Raw genomic sequence first — 15,000 nt, forward strand, 5'->3', positions numbered from 1 at the left:
ACCTTCTGATGAACAAAATCAAGGAGGAAGCCAGATTCCCTTTGCAAGCATGTCACTAACTTAACAACCGCTGTCAGGTTTCCTAAAAATGCCCTAATTGATTCATGAGTATCAAGCCAAGTTTCAATACAAAGCTAGTCATTTATTAGGAGCGCCATTACGCAAGGCCTTTTTGCAGTCAGATCTGAGCTTTGTTTGAATTATAGCTGAATTTTACCCCTGTTCCTTCCCTCCTCTCAGTCTGTGTCATCAATCACATTCCCCAATGAGGTGCACCCCTCCCAAGCCGGCTGCAGTGATCTGAGATGCGACCTTAGCTGAAAGCATGCATGGAATGCGCTCACTCCCCCTCTCACTATGGCAACATTAGGAGTTGACAACTGTGGTGTTTCGTTTAACAACGGCAGTGGCATGAAAAGTTGTAAAAAGGAGCAAAACACACTTAAACACTGTCTCACTTAGCAATGGAAGTTTGGGGCCCAATTATGGTCGTATGATGAGGACTACCCGGAATGTTAGAAGTGGGACTTGGGAGGGTGGGAAACTTTGAAGGAACATCTCATCTTCAGTGGGAAACATGGATGGTCTCTCTGTTTCTGGCCAAGAGCAGGTCCAGCATCCAGAAAGAAGCATCTCTTTCAGATCAGATTAACAGTTGGAAGGGACCTTGGAGGTCATCTAGTCCAACCCCCCCTGCCCAAGCAGGAGACCCTACACAATCCAGTCTCTTCTTGGAAGCCTCCAGTGATGAAGTGGCTTCCAGAGCCCTCGGGGGAGTGAGACATCTCCATCTGCGGAAGACAGGACTTACCCCCATGGCAGCGAAGACGATGGCGAAGTTGTCCTCGTGGTAGTCCACCACGTCCTTCGATTTCTTCACCAGACCAGCCTGCCTGCAGATCTGAGCTGCAATCTGGGATGAAGAGGAAAGAAAGAGGCTGAGAGAGGCTGTGGAAGATGGGAAGATGGGCAGTCAGTCAGAGAGTCCAGGACTTTGCCATTCCCAAAGCATGGAAAAGCCTCTCTCCAAAGACCCTCAGGAGCCATCCTGCTCCCCACCCATGGAGCAAAAAGGGGGGGTTCGGGGGGGCGTACCTCGTTGTGGGGGAGACCAGCGGCGGAGAAGATGGGGATTTTCTGTCCTCGGGCGATGCTGTTCATGACGTCGATGGGGGAGAGACCCGTCTGGATCATCTCCTCGGGGTAAATGCGCCCTTGAGGGTTGATGGGCTGCCCTGCAGAAGGGAGAGAGGGAGGAGATGGAAATGAGAGGAAGGAAGGAAGGAAGGAAGGAGAAAAAGAGGGAGGGAGGAGGAAAAGAAGGAAGGAAGGAGAAAAAGAGAGAGGGAGGGAGGAAGGAGAAGGGAAATGAGAGGAAGGAAGGAGATAGGAAAGGAAGGGAGGGAGGGAGGGAGAGATATGGGAAAGGAAGAATAGGAAAGGAGGGAAGGAAAGAAGGAAAAAAAGAGGGAGGAAGGAAGGAAAGAAGGAAGGAAGGAATTATCCCAGTGTAAATCGGTGCTTAGTTTCTGAAGGACTAAAAACATAATTTAGTCCTTCAAAGGGAGGCTCCTTGCCCCCCTCCCGGCTTCCTCTTCTTCTTCAAAGCTTTTGCCAAATCAAAGCCCAAAAGGGGAGACCTTCCACAAGTCCTCCTTTTAAAGCTCGACCTCCCTCCTTCCATCTTCTCCGTTGTTCAGTTGCAAAACAGAAGATCAACACTTGAGCTGCCATGCTTGGCTTCCAAACTGATCTCCGCTCAGTTTAATGTCCGAAACCTGCACAAAGCTCGGCCAGCGGCTCAACTCTCCCGCTCGGCCCTTGGGGTTGCTCCCCAGGAGGCACCTCCTGCCACGATTCCTAGCTCCACCATGCCCCGTGCCCCCTCCTCCCTCCCCCTGCCCCCCCCGCCAAGCAAACTGGGGGGCCTCACCGTTAATGTCCAGGAAGTCCTCGGCCATCACCACGGGGCCTCTGTCGATGGGCTTGGCTGAACCGTTGAAGACTCGGCCTGCAATGAGAAGCAACCGTGGAGAGGAGCGCCCCAAAGACCTGGGTGAAGGATTGGGGGGGGGAGCAGAAGAGAGGAAGGTTGGAGAACCTGAACAGGGGGTCAGTGTCTTTCCAACTAAGCCCAACTGAAGGAATGTCACCTCAAGAACCCATTTGGCACTTCAAGACCTTAGGCTGCATGAACAGAGGGATAGAATCAAGATCCCGTGAAGGGTTAATGCCACTTTATAAGGCCTTGGTAAGGCCACACTTGGAATACTGCATTCAGTTCTGGTCACCACGATGTAGAAAAGATGTGGAGACTCTAGAAAGAGTGCAGAGAAGAGCAACAAAGAGGATGAGGGGACTGGAGGTTAAAACATATGAAGAACGGTTGCAGGAACTGGGCCTGGCTAGTCTAGGGAAGAGAAGGACCAGGGGAGACAGGATAGCAGTCTTCCAGTATCTCAGGGGTTGCCACAAAGAAGAGGGAGTCAAGCTATTCTCCAAGGCACCTGAGGGCAGAACAAGAAGCAATGGGTGGAAACCTGGAATTAAGGAGAAATTTCCTGAGCAGAACTGACCATTGGAACAGATGTTGCCTTCAGAGGTTGTGGGTGCTCCATCACTGGAGGCTTTGAAGAAGAGATTGGGCAGCCATTTGTCTGAAATGGTAGAGGGTCTCCTGCTTGATCAGGGGGTTGGACTAGAAGACCTCCAAGGTCCCTTCTAGGGTGCTGATTCTAAGTGTAGCGTTCCCTTTAGAGAAGAGGGGGCCAAACTATTCGGCTAAGCCCCCGAAGGCTGGACAAGAATCAATGGGTGGAACCTAATGAAGAAGAGAAGCAACCTAGAACTAAGGAGGAATTTCCTGACAGTGAGGACAATTAATCAGTGGAACTGCCTGCTTCCAGAAGTTGTGGGGGCTCCATCGCTGGAGGCTTTCAAGAAGAGGTTGGACAGCCACTTTTTTGGGGAATGGCAGAGGGCCTCCTGTTTGAGCAGGGGGTTCGACTAGAGGACCTCCAAGACCTCCCCTGGTCATGTCTTCCAGCTCTGTTCTTCTGTTATTGTGCCTCCAAGCAGAGAGCAGCTGAATCCAGGAAATGTCACCCCAGAAGACCCCCATGGAGGCCTCCATGGGAAGACCCGCGAATGACCCGGCCCAGAAGAGCCATCAAGGAGAGTGTCCACATAGCTTCACAGCTCTCCCAAAGGGGAAGCGAGGCCGTCTCTCCTCTTGAAGGCCACACCAACTCTTTCTCCAATGGCGCATCTTCTGTCACCACACATCAGGCCATCTCTGCTGGAAAAGAGCAAGTTGGCTCTGGAGACGTTGGGTCACATCACCGTCAAGAGGAGCCAGGGGGCCTCGGATTCCCCTCCCCATCCTCAGGTTCCTGCAGCCCTTGACTTGGAGATCCCCCAGATGGCATTCACAGGTAGCCTCCCTCTCCTTCCCCCCCACAATCCACCCGAAAAGGAGCTTCGGTGGACCAAGAATCTTGGATTCAAGAGCTGCTTCATTTCCATGGGGTTACCCCCCCACAAGATCCTCATCGCTCTGCGTCCAGACTCAGAGAGGGAAGACCAGCCTGGAATCTTCTCTCCCCACAAAGGCAGGAGGGTGGACTAGAAGACCTCCCGAGTCCCTTGCAACTCTGTTATTCCAGGGAAGCATTTCTGGTGGCTTTCTTCTCCCCTTGGTCCCTGGGCACCTTCCTGTAACTCAGGGGTGTTAAACGCAAGGCAGTGGGCCGGATCCAGCCCGTGGGGCCATCCTAGAAAATGTAAGGGTCAGGCCAGGGTGACTTCGGCCAAGTCTATCCAGTGCAAAGAGGAAACATACCAGCAGTTTGGGGAGTCAAGCTGGCCATGCCCACCCAGTCAGCCACACCCACCAGTCGGCCACACCCACCAGTCGGCCACACCCAGTGAGTGACATCAAGCTGTCCATGCCCGGCTGGCCCCCTGAGGTCAACCATAGCTCAGATGCAGCCCCTGCTGGACCGTCCTGGAGCAACCGATCAGGTGATTTACGGCTGCCCCTCTGTCGCTACCCAAAGAGGCGCCACCTACCCAGCATGTCCTCGGAGACCGGTGTGCGGAGAATGTCCCCAGTGAACTCACAGGAGGTCTTGCGGGCATCGATGCCAGACGTGCCTTCAAACACCTGCAGAGGCAAAGGCCACAGAGCCCATCACTGGCCATTAAGGAGGATCAGCAGCAAAAAGGCTTCAGCCGCTTCCTGTCCAGGACCCCCCCTCCCCCTCCCACCCTCCCTGACCATGCCTCTCATTCAGGACCCCCCCTCTCTCTCACACACACACGGTGGGACTGCTTGGTCTGACCCCTTGCAAGATAATCTTCACACCTCTGCCACGAATGGGTGGGCGCAGAGGGGAAATTCAATTTTTTTTACTACCGGTTCTGGGGGAGTGGCTTTGTGGGTGTGGTGTGGCTTTGTGGGTGTGACTTGGTGGATGGGGGCGGGGAAGGATACTGCAAAATCCCCATTCCCTCCCCACTCTGGGACCGGCCAGAGGTGGCATTTGCCGGTTCTCTGAACTACTCAAAATTTCCACCAGAAATTTCTCCAGAACCTGTCAGAACCTGCTGAATTTCACCCTTGGGTGGATGGAGCCCCATGTCCAGGACAGATCTAAGCCCCTTCCAGCCAAAGGTGTGGGGGGTGGGAAGATTGGCACCCCAAAGGTCTCCACCCTGGAGGAGCAAAGGTTGGCAGATGCCCCGCTGAGGGTGCCAGCAGGCCAACCTTGCAGCTGCCTGGAAGCAGCTAAAACAGAGGTGGGCTGAGGGGGCAATTCTCCCAGGTAGACCTTCTGAGGGGAGGGGGAAAGGTCAGCGATTGGCCAAAGACTAATCCCCAAGCAGGGAGGGCCTCTCCTACTGCCCTCCCCAAATAGCTTGCTTGGTTTTCTTCCATTCCCCAGAGCACCAGGGCAAGAAGCAACGGATGGAAACAAAGCAAGGAGAGAATCAGAACAGAGCTGGAAGGGACCTTGGAGGTCTTCTAGTCCAGCCCACGACTCAAGCAGGAGACGCTGTCCAGTCTCTTCTTAAAAGAGCACCCAAAGCTTCTGGAGGGAAGCTGTTCCACTGGTTAATTGTCCTCCCTGTTAGGAAGTTTCTCCTTAATTCCAGGTTGCTCCTCTCCTGGATGCGATTCCACCCTTTGTTCCTTGTCCTGCCTTGCAAGACAATCTTCACACCTCTCCCAGGTTTGGGAAGTAAGTTGGGCCCCTCTTCTTTGGGGCAGCCCTTCAAATAGTGCAGGGGTGTCCAAACTTGGCAACTTTAAGACTTGTGGACTTCAACTCCCAGAATTCCCCAGCCAGTTTGGACACCCCTGAAATAGTGGGATATCGCTATCATGCACCCCCACCCCTGGAACTAAGGAGAAATTTCCTGACAGTTAGAACAATGAACCAATGGTGTCTAACACTGGAGGTTTTTCAGAAAAAGAGACTGCTTCTCTGGAATGGTTCGGGGCAGTGATGGCGAATCTTTCGGGCACTGAGTTCTGAGAAGGGAGGACATGCACATGTGCTCTTCAGGTCCTAAGAGAAGCTGTTTAGTTGGCATGTGTGCGCTAGGAATTCATCTTCCGGTTTCCGGAGCGCACATGCGCACCAGCCAGCTTGTCTTCCGGTTACTGGGGCGCATGTACAACTGTTCTGATTTCCGTGCTTCTGCACGCCCGAAAAACAGCTGATCGTCACGCGCACATGCGTGCCAGAAACCCAGAAGAGAATCGGGCGATGCTGCATGTGCCAGCTGACATGGCTCCACGCGTCACTTTGGGCATGCGTGCCATAGGTTTGCCATGGCGGGTTCAGGGTCTCCTGCTTGAGCAGAGGGTTGGACTAGAAGGCCTCCAAGGTGCCCTTCCAGTTCTGTTATTTTCACCCAGAAATTTGGAAAAGACGATCTTTGAACTGTGGCAAAAATCCATGCCATCTCCAACCAGCAGCGAAGACTTTGATTCTGCTGTGTCCTTTCTATCGTCGTCCAGAGGTCTTCTGGAAGGATGACACCCAGATTTGGTCACTCCGGCTTCTGGTCCGGCTCAGCCCCGTTTCCTAGATCCAGAGGCCGGACGACGTCCAGACAGCCCTGAATTGAAGATGGGCTCTTGCTTGGAACCTTTTCCCCTCTGCTTGCAAAGTCTCCTCAGGTTGTACAGTTTCTGGCTTCAGGGCAAGGAGGGAAGTGAGTCACATGTGCCAAGAAAAAGCGTGTAGTTGCGCAGACATCACATTTTCCACCCCAGATGCCTGAGCGAAAGGACTGGAATCAGAACAGCTCAGCTCCTGGGATGATATCTTTGAGGCCATCAAATCACATCTGCCTGTCCCGGCTTTCATTTCCCAGCTGGGGAACATGTGGTAGAAAGGGAGGGGGCTGGCGAGGAGGAGGAGTGTGGGGCCCTTGATGCTCTCTGAACTTGTTGTTTTCTTGCAGACGTTTCATGACCCATCTAGGTAACATCATCAGTGCTAGAAGGGGGGAAGCTGTAGAAAGGAGGAGGAGCAGAAGCAGGAAGAGGAGGGGGAGGGGGAGGAGGAGAAGGAGACGAGGGGGAGGAGAGGAGGAGGAGGAGAAGCAGGAAGAGGAGGAGGAGGAGGGGAGGAGGAGGACAACAACGACTGGTGTCTGGTCCTTGCGTCTCTCTGAACCTTTCTCCTTTTCTTGTAGACGTTTCATGACCCAACTAGCTAACATCATCAGTGCTAGAAGGGAATGGGGTTTAGAAACACGTGGCCTGGCCTGTCAGTTTTGTTGGTGTTCTCCTCCATCCAGTCTAGACATCTGACTTCCATAGGAATAATAATAATGAAGAAAAACCACAAAATCAAAAACCTGCAAATAGAAATAGAACGACTTTGGGGGGGGGAACCCTCCAGATGTTAGCACCAACAGTCATAGGTGCCCTGGGTGCAATCAATGCCGAAATACCTGGAGCATCACCTGAGCACCTCTGGCATTGACAAAGCCACCATCCGTCAATTGCAAAAGGGCAGCTTTGCTTGGGAACAGCTGACATGCTCGGAGGAGGCCTTTAATCTTATCCAACGACCACATCGGCCGATCTCAGGTCCTTGGGGAGGGTCCCCAGAGGCAGACAACAATGCCGGACCCCATCCCCACATCTGGCTGCCTGTGCGACCAGCCGTAATCGTTTCATCTACTGCCTGACTCCTGGCCTCCCTTGGAAAGGAAGCCGTTGGACCGCAAAGTGCATGGATATTTAACAGATGACTTTGTGTTCTCCCTGCTCTCTTCCAAAGCTCTCCAGGACGAGGGGCTGCTGGAAGGCAGGATAAAAACAAACAAAGAGAGACAGATAGAGAACCTCTAGGTGGCCCCCAGAAACGGAGGGGCTGACAGGCCCTAAACTCAGTCACCCAAAGCTCCCTTTTCATTCCAGTGTTCAGGGTCAAGGCACAAGGGAAGGTCCGAAACCTCAAGAGGGCAGCTGCCATGGTTCTCCCCCTGGTTGGTGTGTTTTGGGGGGCCCTTTGGCCTTCGACCGGACCCTGCGGGGACCCTGCTCGGAGTGGGAAGTCCAGACGACCCCCCAGGAGCCGCTTTGCAAAATCCTCTTCTGTAATCGAGCCGACAATCCTTCCTTTGATACCTTGGCTGAGATTTTGGGCCGCTTTCCAGAGGGAGCCACGTGTCAGCCTGAGCCTAAGCTGCCTGCTTTGTCCCTGCAGTCCTGCTTTCTATTTAGAGCCACGGAGCCAGCCGCCGTGCGTGCGCTGAATCCCCCCTGGCTCAATCCAGCTGCCAGCTGACTGGTTGGCACCCGTGACGTGAAGGATTAGCCGGTTTTCTTGGAACAGGCATCCTTCGCCAACCCGATGTCCTCTCCGTGCCCTGGGCTCCTCTCCCTGCCCCCCTCAGCCCACGTGGCCACCGAAGTTCCCCTGCACGGCTGGGCAGTGAAGGCCAGGAGGGCAGAGTCTGAGGCCATGCCATGACCTAATGGGGACAGAACATCCGCCTGGGCGGGGGGAGTGGAGGAAGCTCCTGCAGCAGCTGCGATTGGGTGGGCTTAACAGGGACAGAATCACAGAGAAGGAAGGGGCCCTGGAGGTCTTCTAGTCCAGCCCCCTGCTCAAAAGGGAGATCCCGGATCATTGCAGACAAACGCTTGTCCAATCTCTTCTTGAAAGCCTCCAGCGATGGAGCCCCAGAACCTCTGATGAATGATTAACCGTTCTGCTGATGAATTGTTCTCACTGTTGGGGAGTTTCTCCTTAATTCTAGCTTGGATCTCAAGGAAGGAAGGAAGGAAGGAAGGAAGGAAGGAAGGAAGGAAGGAAGGAAGGAAGGAAGGAAGGAAGGAAGGAAGGATCAGAAAAGGAAGGAAGGAAGGAAGGATCAGAAAAGGAAGGAAGGAAGGAAGGATCAGAAAAGGAGGAGAAAGCAGATCAGATAGGAAGGCAGGCAGGAAGGGAGGGAGGATCAGAAAGGGAAGGAAATAAGTTTCAAGAAGGAAGGTGAAGGAAGGAAGGGAGGGAGGGAGGGAAGAAGGTACAAAGGGAGGAAGGGAGGAAGGGGAAGAGGAGGCAGGGAGCGAGAGGGGAGAGGGAGGGAGGGAGAAGGGAGAGAAGGAGGAATGAATGAATGAATAAATGAACAAAGGAAGGAAGGAAAGAAAGAAAGAAAGAAAGAAGGAAGGAAGGAAGGATGGAAGGAAGGAAAAGGAAGTGTTGGAGCATCCCTAACCTCTGGAGACCATCAATTGTTCCCCTGGTGAATTGCCCTCACTCTTAGGAAGTTTCTCCTTAGTTCCAGGTTGCTTCTCTCCTTGATGGGTTTCCGTCCGTTGCTTCTTGCCCTCAGGTGCTTTGGGGAATAGATGGAGCCCCACTTCTTTGGGGCAGCCCCTGAGATATGGGAACCTGGCTTCTTGTCTGTCTTCTCCAGAGCGTCCAGGAAGTTTTTGGAAGGCCAGGGAAGACTCGGGAAAATGCCCTACTGATTCCCAGGAAACTCCAAGTCAGATTTTTTAGCAGATGAGTTTGCAAGGCTGGGAACAGCCCTGGGACATCGAGAGGACAAAGTTGGGATTTATTTTATATCCTTCAGGGAACCCTCATCCTCATCCTCACAGAATGCCACACTTCCAGAGTGCAAGCCCTCGTGCAAACAGAGAGTCGCGGTGCAGCTCTCCTCCTAAATCACAAGCAGGGAGGTCAGAATTATGAGCCAAATTTCAGTTTCTCCCAGGATGAGACTGCTTGGAATCCCGGAATCACTCCAAACACGGGACCCCACTTCTGGGTTCCTGAACTGCTCTCCCACCGTTGTTTGAAGGACAAGCCGAAGCAAAGTGGCTAGACCCATCCAATGTCCTCCACTTACAACCGTTCACTTAGTGACTGTTCAAAATGGCACCGAAAAAATGGCTGTTTTTCACCTGACCCTTGCAAGCATCCCCACAGTCACACGAGCAAAATTTGGCCATTTGGCAACTGACTCATATATATGACGGTCTCAGTGTCCTGGAGGGTCACGCAATCCCCTTTTGCAACCTTCTAAGAAGCAAAGTCCTGCCACGGGGAAGGCAGATTCACCTAACAGCTAGGTTACTAACTTAACAACTGCAGGGATTCACTCAACAACTGTAGCGAGAAAGGTCGCAAAACCTACTGAACCCATGTCTCGCTTAACAACAGAAATTTCGGGCTCGCTTGTGGCCGTATCTTGAGGACTGCCTGCAGTTACCATGACTTTCTCTGGTGCAAATGTTCCGAAGTCAGCATTCAGAGACGTTTATGATGGATTGGGTTTATATCAAGAGCCCCTTCGGCCCTTCCACTCACCTGGACGATGGCCTTGGATCCGGTCACCTCCAGCACCTGCCCACTCCGATGGCTGCCATTGGGAAGAGTGAAGTTGACGATCTCTGCGTACTGGGCAAACTGCAGGGAAGGAGGCACAAAAGGCAACTGAGCTCTCCCCACTGTCTGTGTGTATCATCTCTTTATCTATCCTAGCTATCCTGCTTGTCTGCCAATCTCTCCCCCCCTCCCTCCCTCTCTCTCCCCCCCCTCTCCTTCCCTCCCCCCCTCTCTCTCCCCCCCCCCCGTCTCTCTGTCACAGCTTAGGTTAAATGTTGCATTCTCCAGGAAGCGCTTTGGACTCCAGATCTCCCACCAAGGTGATTCTCAAGCACCCTTTGGACCCCACCCCAACCTCCGTTTCTTTCCCTGTGCTCTGCTCCCCAATAAACCTTGTAAAGTGACCCAGAAACAGATTTCAATGTGGGCCCTCTTTGGCCACTAGAGGGAGCCCTGTCGCCTGCTACCTCGGATTTCGGGTTTTGGCTGCTGGCAACTGACTGGATGGATGGGGGTGGGGGGGAGAAATGGGTGGACGGCTAGATAATGATAGATGATAGATAGATAGATGATAGATAGATAGATAGATAGATAGATAGATAGATAGATAGATAGATAGATAGATAGATAGATAGATAGATAGATAGATAGATAGATGATAGATAGATAGATAGATAGATAGATGATAGATAGATAGATGATAGATGATAGATAGATAGATAGATAGATAGATAGATAGATAGATAGATAGATAGATAGATAGATAGATAGATAGATAGATAGATAGATAGATAGATAGATGATAGATAGATAGATAGAGATAGATAGATAGATAGATAGATAGATAGATAGATATGACAGACAGACAGATCGATGTAAGTAGGTAGGTAGGTAGATGATAAAATGAGAGAGCTAGAAAGATAAAGAGATTTTTTTAAAAAAAGAATTTTATTGGTTTTTACAAATATTTATAGGAAGGGGTAGATAGGTACAAAAAATTTTGACAGCTACATCGTGCGAAAGGTAGAAATCCCCCCAAATCTCACAACTTTTACAGAAAAAAATAAAGATCAAAAATTAAGAGATAAACTTTGGCAGCTTTTTGTTTTACATTACATTTACATACAATATATTCTATCAGAAAGATAAAGAGATTTTGAGAAATAGATGATAGATAGATAGATAGATAGATAGATAGATAGATAGATAGATAGATAGATAGATAGATAGTAGATAGATAGTAGATAGATAGGATGGAAGGAAGGAAGGAAGGAAGAAAGGAAGGAAGGAAGGAAGGAAGACAGAGAGAGAATGGTAGACAGACAGACAGTAGATGATGGAAGAAGATAGATAGATAGATAGATAGATAGATAGATAGATAGATAGATAGATAGATAGATGATAGATAGATAGATGAGAGAGAGAAGTAGGTAGATAGGTAGATAGATAGATAGATAGATAGATAGATAGATAGATAGATGGGAGGGAGGGAAGGAGATAAAAAGGAAGAGGGAGAGAGTGATGAAGGGAAAGAGGAGGAGAGAAAGAGGGGGGAGGGAGGGGGGCATTGAATGCTTTCCTGCCATTTCCTAGCCCCCCCCCTCCCCAAACGGGAGCAGAGGCTGCAGCTGAGGCCAAGGGCAGCTGTTCTGCAGCTTAGGTCAAAACGACCACAGATTGGAGGGGGGGGCTAACCCTGCAGAGCCCAAAACGGCCAATTGGAGCCGCGCAGATCCCATCCGTGGCCGTGTCAGATGCCAATGGTTAGTGAAGCATACCAGATCCTGCCCAGGGCAAACATGCCTTCCGACGAGAGAGGGGGCCCACGTTTAACATGGGAAAAGCCTAAAGACTGTGTGGCGTTGTGTCTACGCAAGTGAGGGTGAAACAGAACAAACGTCACACTTGGTGTTGTGTAGACAGAGTCCCTGGCAGAATCAGCCAAGGAAGGCCTGGCTCAACTGAAGAATGGGGAGATGTAAAACATTGGGTTGGTGTAGATCTGTGGACTACAACTCCCAGAATTCTGAGAGTTGAAGTCCATAGAATGTAAAGGGCCTGTAGTTGCCCACAGAATTCTGGGAGTTGAAGTCCGCAACTTCGGTCACTAAATGACCTGTTGTAAGTCCAGAACTGCCTGTATTTGTAAGCTAGGTAGACCTCGACTTACAACGATTTATTTAATGAACGTTCAAAGTTACAACAGCACTGAAAAGAAGGTCTTATGACCATTTTTCACACTTACGACCACTGCAACATCGCCATGATTGTGTGATCAAAATTTAGATGTTTGGCAGTTGATTCATACTTATGACGGTTGCACTGTCCCGAGGGCCACGGGATCCCCTTTTGAGATCTGTTGACCAGCAAAATCAACAAGGAAGCCAGATTCACTTAACAACCGTGTCACTGACTTAGCGACTGCCATGATTTACTTAACAACCATGGCAAGACATGTTGTAAAATGGGGCAAAACTCACTTAACAACTGTCTCGCTTAATAACATAAATGTTGGACTCCGTTGTGGTCTTAAGTCGAGGACTATCTGTATTGCACCGGGGGGGTGGGGGTGGAATAGGCCATCACCTACCTTCACGTTGTCCAGGACTACCAGGGGGCCGTTCACCCCACAGACGGTCCGGTAGGCTGCGGAGAAAGGGGAAACCAGAGGGGATTATGGGTCGCCAGAGACTCCTTGCGATGGAAAAGAACAAAAGTTCTGCGCTGGAAAAATAAATTTGCATATTGAGTTATTTACGGTGTTCCTGTGTTGAAGTAATTGAGCTTAAAGCCGTGTAAATGTGATTCATAATTTAAAACCAGAAATAGCCCCTCCGCCATCTTTGGCCTCTGCTCCCTTGGCAGCCCTTCCCGTCGGTCGATGGAGAGGCCCTTCCGTCTTCTCTTGATGCCAGCAGACAGGCACAGCCTACCCGGAGGGAGAGGTAAAGCAGAATAGAATACAGTAGAAGACAGCCCACTTAGAATACACTTAGAAAAAAGTGGGTTAGACAGCATCACCACCAGATGGATTCGTAACTGGCTGACCAACCGCACTCAACGTGTAGTCCTCAATGGAACTGCATCTACATGGAGGGAAGTATGCAGTGGAGTACCCCAAGGCTCTGTTTTAGGCCCAGGACTCTTCAACATCTTCATCAATGATTTGGATGAGGGAATAAATGGGGAACTCATCAAATTTGCAGATGACACCAAGCTGGCAGGAATAGCCAACACTCCAGAAGATAGGCTTAAGATACAGAAGGATCTTGACAAACTTGAACATTGGGCACTATCTAATAAAATGAAATTCATTGGTGAAAAGAGTAAGGTTCTACATTTAGGCAACAAAAACGGAATGCATAGGTACAGTATAGGTGGTACCTTGCTCAATAGTAGTAACTGTGAAAGGGATCTTGGAGTCCTAGTGGACAACCATTTAAATAGGAGCCAGCCGTGTGCAGCAGCTGCCAAAAAAGCCAACACAGTTCTAGGCTGCATCAACAGAGGGATAGAATCAAGATCACGTGAAGTGTTAATACCACTTTATAAGGCCTTGGTAAGGCCACACTTGGAATACGGCATTCAGTTCTGGTCGCCACGATGTAAAAAAGATGTGGAGACTCTAGAAAGAGTGCAGAGAAGAGCAACAAAGAGGATTAGGGGACTGAAGGCTAAAACATATGGAGAACGGTTGCAGGAACTGGGTATGTCTAGCTTAAGAGAAAGAAGGACTAGGGGAGACATGATAGCATTGTTCCAATATCTCAGGGGTTGCCCCAAAGAAGAGGGAGTCAAGCTATTCTCCAAGGCACCTGAGGGCAGAACAAGAAGCAATGGGTGGAAACTAATCAAGGAGAGAAGCAACTTAGAACTGAGGAGAAATTTCCTGACAGTTAGAACAATTAATCAGTGGAACAGAAGTTGCCTCCAGAAGTTGTGAATGCCCCAACACTGGAAGTCTTTAAGAAGATGTTGGATAGCTATTTGTCTGAAACGGTATAGGGTTTCCTGCCTAGGCAGGGGGTTGGACTAGAAGACCTCCAAGGTCCCTTCCAACTCTGCTATTGTATTATTGTATTACAGAATAACAAGAGTCGGAAGGGACATTAGAGGTCTTCTAGTCTAACCCTCTGCTAGAACAGGAGACCTTATACTATACCAGACAAATGGCTGTCTAAATCTCTTCTTAAAAAACCTCCAGGGATGGAGCACCCACAACTTCTGGAGGCAGGCAGTTCCACTGACTAATTGTTTTCACACGCAGGAAATTACTTCTTAGTTCTTAGTTGGTAAGTTTCCATCTGTTGCTTCCTCCCCTGCCTTCAGGTGCTTTGGAGAACAGGTTGACCCTCCACTTCTTTGTGGCAACCCCTCGAAGAAAGTTATATTGACTCCCCCACCCCTAATTTGCTGGGAGTTTTAACACATTGTGGACTAGGAGAATAATGGAATTACAGGGTAAAAGGGTGCCTTGGGGGTCTTCTAACCCAGCCCCCTGCTCAAGCAGGAAATCCTATGCCATTTCAATCATATGGCTGTCCAGTTTCTTCCTGAAAACCTCCTGGGATGGAGCACCCACAATTTCTGGTGGCAAGTTGTTCCACTGGTTAATTCTTCTCACTATCAGGAAATCCCTCCTTAGTTCTGGGTTGCTTCTCTCCTTGATGAGTTTCCATCTGTTGCCTCGTCCTGTCTTCGGGGGCTTTGGAGAATAGGTGGACCCCCTCTCCTCTCTGGGGCAGCCTCTCAAATATTGGAACATTGCTATCATTTCACCCCCAGTCCTTCCCCCCCCCCCCATTAAACAAGATATTATCAATCCCTGCAACTGTTCTTCATACGCTTCAGCCTCCAGCCTCAATCAATCAATCAGAACAGAGCTGGAAGGGACCTTGGGGGTCTTCTAGTCCAACCCCCTGTTTGAGCAGGAGACCCTACACAATTTGAGACAAGTGGCAAGCGGTCCCTATATAATTTGAGACGAGGAGAACCTATACAATTTGAGACATTCTAGAACAGGGGTGTCCAAACTTGGGAACTTTAAGACTTGTGGACTTCAACTCCTAGAATGCCCATGCTGGCTGGGGAATCCTAGGAGTTGAAGTCCACAAGTCTTAAAGTTCCCAAG

At 50.3% G+C, this 15,000-nt stretch overlaps 1 protein-coding gene across 1 annotated transcript in view; it reads right to left on the bottom strand.

Moving 5' to 3' along the window:
- Positions 1–811: 811 nt before the first annotated feature.
- LOC309382368 (V-type proton ATPase subunit B, kidney isoform-like) overlaps positions 812–15,000 on the bottom strand; it is a gene marked incomplete at both ends in the record, with an annotated part of 24,324 nt that continues 10,135 nt past the window's right edge. Inside the window, 6 exons of the mRNA XM_081971882.1 lie at positions 812–913; positions 1,096–1,235; positions 1,934–2,011; positions 4,072–4,165; positions 9,852–9,950; positions 12,460–12,515. Coding sequence (XP_081828008.1) covers positions 812–913; positions 1,096–1,235; positions 1,934–2,011; positions 4,072–4,165; positions 9,852–9,950; positions 12,460–12,515 — 569 coding nt within the window. The remainder of the gene's footprint in view (positions 914–1,095; positions 1,236–1,933; positions 2,012–4,071; positions 4,166–9,851; positions 9,951–12,459; positions 12,516–15,000) is intronic.

The sequence above is a fragment of the Natrix helvetica genome (assembly GCF_964273705.1).
Source record: "Natrix helvetica genome assembly, contig: HAP1_SCAFFOLD_272, whole genome shotgun sequence".
Lineage (NCBI taxonomy): Eukaryota > Metazoa > Chordata > Lepidosauria > Squamata > Natricidae > Natrix > Natrix helvetica.